This window comes from Pleurodeles waltl, chromosome 7, assembly GCF_031143425.1.
Source record: "Pleurodeles waltl isolate 20211129_DDA chromosome 7, aPleWal1.hap1.20221129, whole genome shotgun sequence".
Classification (NCBI taxonomy): Eukaryota; Metazoa; Chordata; class Amphibia; order Caudata; family Salamandridae; genus Pleurodeles; species Pleurodeles waltl.
The window spans coordinates 4521194-4531179 of record NC_090446.1 but is presented as its reverse complement, the minus strand read 5'-3'; the positions used below and the strand labels follow the sequence as shown (position 1 = coordinate 4531179).

The 9986-nt window shown below is 40.6% G+C and overlaps 1 protein-coding gene and 1 long non-coding RNA gene across 2 annotated transcripts in view; both read right to left on the bottom strand.

The window, feature by feature from the left end:
* The window catches only part of LOC138303505 (uncharacterized), a 1082407-nt gene that overhangs the window by 217934 nt on the left and 854487 nt on the right, over window positions 1-9986 (bottom strand). The window lies entirely within an intron of this gene.
* The window catches only part of LOC138303489 (zinc finger protein 271-like), a 167172-nt gene that overhangs the window by 5075 nt on the left and 152111 nt on the right, over window positions 1-9986 (bottom strand). The window contains exon 9 of the mRNA XM_069242664.1: window positions 4140-4241. Within this exon, the coding sequence (XP_069098765.1) occupies window positions 4140-4241 (102 nt within the window). The remainder of the gene's footprint in view (window positions 1-4139; window positions 4242-9986) is intronic.

Genomic DNA, 9986 nt, shown 5'->3' with positions numbered 1-9986 from the left:
TTTGTTCCTTCAGAAACTGAACAAGCAATAAAGATGCCTTTCAATGTTGTTTTATCTTGTCACATTTGATGTGCGTCAAAGACTAAGGTTAAATGTCAGCTTATCTCTTCCTACAAATTGCTGCTTATTTTATCATGGAGATTGGTGTTTACTTTTTTTTCCCCTCTGACCGCAAAGTTAGAGCATTTTGTAAAGTGAACTGTCAGACAATCTGCTGGTACACAACTAGCTTGTAAATTAATTTATACAAACATTTCAAAATATATTTTAGTAGCTAGGAAAGCACTTTTTTGTAATTCTGAAGTGAAATGGAAAAAAAAGATTTTAATAGGATCAAAACATATCAGAACTTTTTACTTGGTGATGTGCAAGTGATAAATATTTGCTGAAACTCGATTTCCACTCACTATCTTGTGTATGGTATATAGTTATATCTGTATAACTCTATGTTAGTGGAAAAGATTTCAGCCATTTCAATGGGGGACGTCTGTCTGTAAATGACAGCGAGCTACCCCAACAAGCTTCAGTAGTATATTCAAAGTGAGAGTTTTTAAGTATGAGCTGAGAAACATTCCTGTCCAAGCTGTGATAACAATGCTATTAAATGAACTAAAAGGCAAGTCAAGGGTCACATGTACTCTAAATGTGGTCTGGAGGTTTATTGTACATTAAGCAAATGTTTAGTCTATTGAGTCCAACAAAAAAGATTTTTGTCCAGCAGACATGCTGAACTCACGTAGTTGAAGGTCTTCTATTATGTGATAATGAAGAAAAAGGAGACTCAGTAAAATAAAATATTTGCCTAGGGTCACACAATTTGAGGCCAGTCTACAGGTCAAGAGCATTACAGTTAGGTCAAGTAGCTTATTCAAGTCACTAGACCTGCAGCTCTGGTAACACAGTTCTGATTTTTCGAGGCCTGATTGTGCATACTTCGTATCGCCTTAAGCTGATACATATCTCTGTAAAAGGAGAGTGACAACAACAACACAGAGAAAGTGGTCGGTCTCTAACGGAAGTCTGGGGAGAGTTTGAGAATCCAGCGTTGACTGCCTGCATCTCATGGGATGTGTGAGGTGGAGCAGCTGCCCAACTAATCAAAGATAGAAGAAAATGTGACTGGTCACCCACTGCGTGACAGCATCATTGCACCTGGCAAGCAAGTCAAGATCTCAGGTGGCCCATGTTATACTTGCAGTAGTGACATCAACCGTCTGCAGAGTTCAGCAAGCACTCAAGGGCCATAGCTTCAGGATTATCCATAAATAACATAAAAAAATCCATTACACCATGGCTCTTGATACTTCCTTAACCAATAAACACCAATAAATACCCAGCCGAGGAAACTTGCAACCGCTTCACCCTAATTGTGTCCCCCGCAACCTGTACAATACTAAAGTGTTTACTATAGCTATAGGTGTAGTCGTCAGACACACAAACACACAATATTGCTTGTCTCCTTTCATCTAAACCTTCTTAGTGTATCGTCCCTTCGCCAGCTCCCCCCTCATAACCTGCGGTCCCGACTCAGACATTATGTCCTTCTATAAAAGCAACAATACTGCGTGCAACACCTTTGCGAGAATTTACCCACACACTGGCTTAAAAAGTCTGTCAAAAATTATAAGAGACAGACTTTGACCTCAAATCCTGATGGGCAGACCCAGACCTATTAGCCTTCTATAAATTCAAGGATTATGGTTGCAACATCTTTAAAAGAATTTACCCATATAGGGGGTTATTCCAACTTTGGAGGAGGTGGTAATCCATCCCAAATGTGACGGATTTACCACCAGCCGTATTACGAGTTCCATAGGATATAATGGACTCGTAATACGGCTGGTGGTATATCCGTCACTTTACCGTCACTTTTGGGACGGATTACCCCTTCCTCCAAAGTTGGAATAACCCCCATAGTGTCTTCAAAAAGTCTGTCAAAAACTGCAAGTCAGACTTTGAACTCAAACTTACAGAAAATTCCTGCTGACAAATACAGCATTTCAGTGCCTGGTGAATTAAAAAAACATACTTTGTGCTTCACCAAGAGCTACTATCTAGTTTGACACTTTTTGCAATTTGATCTACAGTGCAAGAATCAAAAGATCCCTTATGCTGGAAGCTCCATCTCACTTGGACCAAGACTAAAAATTCAACCTCACAGCAGTTTATAAGTTAATGGTAAGGTGTAGTTCTTTGTATCTTTGCTACCATTTTGGGATCCAGAGGTCCTGAGTTAGCAGCCTCTAAACTTCTAACTACCAGCAAAGTCTCAAATGTGACTTCCAAAATTAATACAAAGGCATGTTTGATGCTCAGATTTGCTTTCCGTGAACAAGTGGATATTAGTTAGGGTGGATGGTAGTTTACCACACTTAATAATGGCAGTATTTTTGTTAGGTCCGGTAAAGAGTTACGTAACTTAAACCCGAGGTCAACCCCGGGTAGCTATGGCAGAGAGCAGACAGGCTTAACTTAAGAAAATATGTAAAGTATTTAGAAGTACCAAAACAGTTAAAGAGTTGAAAACACAACACAATAAAAACTCCAGCCCACTTTATCACAATAGAGAATATTTTCATGAACAATCTGACACCGAAATGACAAAAATCAAATGAAGTGAACTGAAGATATGAGTTGTTAAAATGTTGAATATAAATAAATGGTGCGATCAACTGATTGCACTAGAAAGGATAAAGGTAAGTTTTTATGGCCTTTTCCGTTGGGGTTGGTACATTGCTAGCTAGCAGGACAACAGAGGGGGCGGCCTAGGGTTGAGCTACATCTGCTTGTGACATGGCTGCCCCTGTGAAGATAATGAAGTTCTTGGGAACTGCCCAAATGGTCATCCTGCCGGATGAACAGGACAGCTCCATCCACACCTGAATCCTTTGTCACAGCTCTGGGAACCAATTCACATCTAATCAAGGAACTATCCAGCACCTGGATGACAGTTAAAAGCTCGGGACAATGGGCTTCTAGAAGATTTAAGCAGGTGAAAGGTACTTTTTAAAAGTATATTTTGTAAAATATATGTTACAAATTCACTTTTGTCAATAAGTTGAATTTGTACTAAATATTCTAACAAATTGAATAAGTAACTTGTTATCTGGTTCCCAGGCTGGAATAGCATTATTTAATTTGAATGGTTTCTCTAAATGTTTTCCTATGGAGCAGCTAACCCTGCAACAGTGAAAATAGCCTTTTAGGCTTTTTCAATGCAAGGACATGTTTAAAAAAAAACATTTACATGCCCTGCTCTTAAATATCATGCACCCAGCTGCATGGGCAATTAAGGCTAACCTAGGGGTGACTTATTAATATGTAAAAGGAGGATTTAGGCCTGTCAAAAGGGGTTGTTTTGACAGGTTGAATTTGCACAACCATGTTACTGGTGCCAGGCCTGCAGTCACATTTTGCATTGTCACTTTAGTGGTGGCACAATTAGGGCTGCAGTCCACTGCTGATATTTAACTTACAGTCCCTGGGTTCACTTGGTATCATATACTAGGGTCGTATAACTAAATTTAATATGCCAATTGGGAGTATAGTGAAATTCGACATGCTAGGAGCACATGCCCTGGGGCATCTGGTTGGCTCTGGGTGGTACAGTCCGAGTGCACAGAGTTAAAACAACAGCGGCATCAGGTCGAAGAATTTGGGGCTAATTATGTTTAAAAGAGGGATTTTCTCACATGTTCTAAACAGGAGATATGTATCACGGCTATTGGCAGAATCTGCACGACTAGGACGGAAACTGGATGTGTTGAAATATGTAAAAATGCAGGTTGTTCTCTTTGACTCTAATGTTGACCCTGGAGTCACCTGTTAGGTCAGCGACACACAGTCGCCATGGTAGAGGACCGCCTGCAAAATGTTGAGATCTCTGCCTTCCTGATGCAGATCTCGCTGCCTACAGAGCGACCATCAATGCAGTGGATCTGCTGTAGGCAGAGCAGTTCCCTGAGCAGGCATTCTGTTTCTTGACCCCGCATCGAATCCTTTTTTATTTGACTCAAACAAACTCCCAAAATGCCAACAAATATCCTTTTGCACACTTCCCTTCGGGCAACCTGACATACGACACAAACACATTCCCCTTTCCTTCAATCCTCAGCCACCAACAGAAAAAAGCTGCTCACTTGTATTTTCTCCTTTATCCTCCATGTTCAGCCGGAAAAAAGTTTCTGTATTGTCTGTGAAGCTTTGTGGAAGTGAAAGCACGGATGTAAATGCTGGCTCACCTGAAAAACAATTTCAGAAAACAATCCTTTGAAACATCCGCAAGATGCCACTGAGTACTGTATCAGCCCTGCACGTCATTTGTCAGCAATTTAAGCAAAACCATCAAAATGTAGGCCCAGAACTGTTGCAGTGTCGTTCATATCTTTATTTTACTCGGCATCTTTTTAATTTTCTTTACACAAGTGCAAAAGACATGCAGTGGTTCTATGGTTTAAAAGTACCCTGTTGCAGTACCTACGTGACAACCGACTCCTCCTTTTATCGTTTCGTGCAGGAGACCATCGTAACAGGTTTCCAGGCTCTACATGACTGTTGTGTGATGCTAGACCCTGGGGATGTGGGGAATACTCATGGTATCAGTGCTGACTACAATCCCCATGACCCACCCAGGACACTACTGCCGGCTCATGGCAGTAGATTTTAGTAGCTTGGGACATGTCTTTTTAGCTACTGAGCCTTCCTGGTGAATCCATGCAATGTGCCACAAACAGACTGCCTCACGTTTAGAGTACATGCACAGCACTCGTTTACCAACAAGAAGGTGTCATGGCACTGAAGGGGACTAATGATGATCAGCTGGCTGAAACCGCTTAAAACGGAAGCTATTTAAATGCATACATCTTTATGAACAGCCACAAGGATGGCGGGTTCGTAAATGTAGTGGAAGTGTGTTCCATAGGTTACCCACAGACACAGAAAATGCACAAACTCCAAAAGTGGGGGATCAGGTTCTTGCAGTGGTTTGCAAATAAAGATTATTTAAATATAGCTGTTTTATTGGACTGTGCCATGTGAATTTAGTGCTTATAAATGAGAAGAAGTTGCATATATTGAGAGATGTGCAACGAGTAAGGATTTGAATATGATTCTACCTTATACTAAAAGCCACTGACGTTTTCTCCGGACTTGAGTAACAAGGTTGTATTTCCTAAGATTGCCAACCAGCCGAGTGGCAGCACTTTGAACCAAGTTTCATTTTCTGGGGCTGCCAAGTGTAGAGCTGCCAATATCACGCCTGGATTGGATTAACACATTAATTGCAAGTATTTTAACCATCTGATCCATATGGGGGATAACAGGACAAATGATTTCTGAGAACAGAAATTAATCTTTGAAATGTTGGTGACATTGGTAGAAAGAGAAATAGCAGAATCAAAATGGATACCCAAGTCCCGTACCGAAGGGGAGGCGTAGGGGATTGCCCTGTGCTATGGGTCACTGGATGTGTGTAGTGTTCATTTTATTTAATGTCAAAAGGAATTCAGTTTTATTGCAATTTAATTTTGGATAATTTTAAGACGTCCACCACCTGGTAGTTTCACAGTTGGTTGATAAGGGATTCATCGTATTACAATGGTACGACAGATTTAAAAAAAAGAACTGAGTGTTATCTGTGTACAAGCAGATTCTATTAACTTGATTGTGTGGAAGAGAGTCAAAGGGATGAGCGCATAAATAATAAAAGTATTAAAATTCAGAATCATGAGATATTTCCATTTGCATTCCAAATGTCTGATTTCTAATTTCATAACTGCAAGCTCATTGGAAAACTGGGGATTTAAGGTCTGCCACACTCTAAATCAGGCCCTTACTTTCCTCTTTGAAGATTTTTCTTTAGTTTTTATCAGAAGCAATTAATCTACGATTAGGAAAGTTTGATTATTTGATGTTTAGTACAGATGCTTAAGATTGTTGACATTTTACACTACTAGCTCAGATTATAATTTGATTTTGATTTTATAGATGATGTTTTGAGCCAAAATGAATTGCCAGGGCAGGTCCTCTACAAGAATAATAACAGATTCTTTTCAATTAGAGGTCTAGGGGGAAAAAAACTACTGCCTTCTGATCTGACCACATTAAATGTACCTTGATCTCCTCAAAATTAGAAAAATTGGGGTCCAATAATAACCTGCTATATGTGTAGGCTCTGATGAAATTAACATAAGTTTCAAAAGATCTAGATTTTTCTTAAAATGAATAGATGATTCTTGAATTGAGTCTAGCCACAGATAAAGATCTCCAAAGACAACTACGTTGTTCTTGATTCTGTATAAACTGCTTACAAGGCCACAAAATTGGTTAAGAATATCCAGTTATAACTGGGGGCGGGAGCCAGCAGAACAGTACGAATGTAGTTTCTATGTATTTGCTTTGACGAGATAAAAGGAAAATGTCACTTACCCAGTGTACATCTGTTCGTGGCATTAGTCGCTGCAGATTCACATGCTGTGCATAGTCCGCCGTCTGGTGTTGGGTCGGAGTGTTACAAGTTGTTTTTCTTCGAAGAAGTCTTTTCGAGTCACGAGACCGAGGGACTCCTCCCACTTCGGTTCCATTGCGCATGGGCGTCGACTCCATCTTAGATTGTTTTCCCCGCAGAGGGTGAGGTAGGAGTTGTGTATGCTAATAATAGTGCCCATGCAATGGAATAAATACGTATGTACAAAATGAAGGTTTAATGTAATATATTTACAAATGTACAAATGTTTTAAGATCTACTTCTAAACGGCTACAGGCTGCCGGGGAGGCGGGTGGGCGCATATGAATCTGCAGCGACTAATGCCACGAACAGATGTACACTGGGTAAGTGACATTTTCCGTTCGGTGGCATGTGTAGCTGCAGATACACATGCTGTGCATAGACTAGTAAGCAGTTATCTCCCCAAAAGCGGTGGTTCAGCCTGTAGGAGTGGAAGTAGTTTGAAATAAAGTTCTTAGTACGGCTTGACCTACTGTGGCCTGTTGTGCAGATAACACATCTACACAGTAGTGTTTGGTAAATGTATGAGGCATAGACCATGTTGCTGCCTTACATATTTCGTTCATTGGAATATTTCCTAGAAAGGCCATGGTACCACCTTTCTTTCTGGTTGAGTGTGCCTTTGGTGTAATAGGCAGCTCTCTCTTTGCTTTAAGATAGCAGGTTTGAATGCACCTAACTATCCATCTGGCGATAGCTTGTTTTGAAATTGGGTTTCCTGTATGAGGTTTTTGGAAGGCAATAAATAGTTGTTTTGTCTTCCTAATTTGTTTTGTCCTGTCAATGTAGTACATTAGCGCTCTCTTGATGTCTAATGTATGTAGTGCTCTTTCAGCTATTGAATCTGGCTGTGGGAAGAACACTGGTAATTCCACTGTTTGGTTTAAGTGGAACGGTGAGATAACCTTTGGTAAGAATTTTGGATTTGTTCTTAGAACGACCTTATTTTTGTGTATTTGAATAAATGGTTCTTGTATGGTAAACGCCTGTATTTCACTTACTCTTCTTAGAGATGTGATGGCAATGAGAAATGCAACTTTCCACGTTAAGTATTGCATTTCACAAGAATGCATGGGTTCGAAAGGTGGACCCATGAGCCTTGTCAAGACAATGTTGAGGTTCCATGAAGGAACAGGTGGTGTCCTTGGTGGTATAATTCTCTTTAGGCCCTCCATAAACGCTTTAATTACAGGTATTCTAAATAGGGAAGTTGAATGAGTAATCTGCAGGTAAGCAGATATTGCTGCGAGATGTATTTTTATGGAAGAGAAAGCTAGATTTGATTTTTGTAAATGTAGTAAATATCCTACTACATCTTTTGGAGATGCATGCAATGGTTGGACTTGATTATTATGGCAGTAACAAACAAATCTTTTCCATTTACTTGCATAGCAGTGTCTAGTGGATGGTCTTCTAGCTTGTTTTATGACCTCCATACACTCTTGTGTGAGGTTTAAGTGTCCAAATTCTAGGTTTTCAGGAGCCAAATTGCTAGATTCAACGATGCTGGGTTTGGATGCCTGATCTGTTGTTTGTGTTGTGTTAACAGATCTGGCCTGTTGGGTAGTTTGACATGAGGTACTACTGACAGGTCTAGTAGTGTGGTATACCAAGGTTGTCTTGCCCATGTTGGTGCTATTAGTATGAGTTTGAGTTTGTTTTGACTCAATCTGTTTACTAGATATGGAAGGAGAGGGAGAGGGGGAAAAGCGTACGCAAATATCCCTGACCAATTCATCCATAGAGCATTGCCTTGAGATTGCCGGTGTGGGTACCTGGATGCGAAGTTTTGGCATTTTGCGTTTTCTTTTGTTGCAAACAGATCTATTTGAGGTGTTCCCCAAACTTGGAAGTAAGTGTTCAGGATTTGGGGGTGAATTTCCCATTTGTGGACCTGTTGGTGATCCCGAGAGAGATTGTCTGCTAGCTGGTTCTGGATCCCTGGAATAAACTGTGCTATTAGGCGAATGTGGTTGTGAATTGCCCAATGCCATATTTTTTGTGTTAGGAGACACAACTGTGTCGAGTGTGTTCCCCCCTGTTTGTTTAAATGATACATTGTCGTCATGTTGTCTGTTTTGACAAGAATGTATTTGTGGGTTATCATTGGTTGGAATGCTTTCAACGCTAGAAATACTGCTAACAATTCTAGGTGATTTATATGAAACTTTCTTTGATGTACGTCCCATTGTCCTTGGATGCTGTGTTGATTGAGGTGTGCTCCCCACCCTGTCATGGAAGCATCTGTTGTTATCACGTATTGTGGCACTGGGTCTTGGAAAGGCCGCCCTTTGTTTAAATTTGTACTGTTCCACCATAGAAGCGAGATGTATGTTTGGCGGTCTATCAACACCAGATCTAGAAGTTGACCCTGTGCATGTGACCATTGTGATGCTAGGCACTGTTGTAGGGGCCACATGTGCAATCTTGCGTTTGGGACAATGGCTATGCATGAGGACATCATGCCTAGGAGTTTTAATACCATCTTTGCGTGTATCTTTTGTGTTGGATACATAGCTTGTATCACCTTGTGAAAATTTTGAACCCTTTGTGGACTTGGAGTGGCTATCCCTTTTGTTGTGTTGATTGTCGCTCCTAAGTATTGCTGTGTTTGACACGGCAAAAGGTGTGACTTTGCATAGTTGATGGAGAAACCCAGTTTGTAAAGGGTTTGTATAACATAATCTGTGTGCTGTGAACACTTTGTTAGCGAGTTGGTTTTGATTAACCAATCGTCTAGGTACGGGAACACGTGTATATGCTGCCTCCTGATATGTGCAGCTACTACTGCTAGACATTTTGTAAAGACTCTCGGTGCTGTTGTTATTCCGAATGGCAACACTTTGAATTGGTAATGTATTCCTTTGAATACGAACCTTAGGTATTTCCTGTGCGAGGGATGTATCGGTATATGGAAATACGCGTCTTTTAGATCTAACGTTGTCATGTAGTCTTGCTGTTTCAGTAGTGGTATTACGTCTTGTAACGTGACCATGTGAAAGTGGTCTGATTTGATGTAGGTGTTTAGTGTTCTGAGATCTAATATTGGTCTCAGAGTTTTGTCCTTTTTCGGTATTAGAAAGTACAGTGAGTAAACTCCTGTGTTCTTTTGTGTTTTTGGTACTAATTCTATTGCGTCTTTTTGCAGTAATGCTTGAACTTCTAGTCCTAGAAGGTCTATATGCTGTTTTGACATATTGTGTGTTTTCGGTGGGACGTTTGGAGGGAGTTGGAGAAATTCTATGCAATAACCATGTTGGATAATTGCTAAGACCCAAGTGTCTGTTGTTATTTCCTCCCATGATTTGTGGAACTGGCTTAGTCTTCCCCCCACTGGTGTTGTGTGAAGGGGTTGTGTGACCTGTGAGTCACTGTTTATTTTGAGGGGTTTTGGGACCTTGAAACTTTCCCCGGTTTCTTGGGAATTGGCCCCCTCTGTATTGGCCTCGAAAGCCACCCCTTTTATATTGTCCCTGGTAGG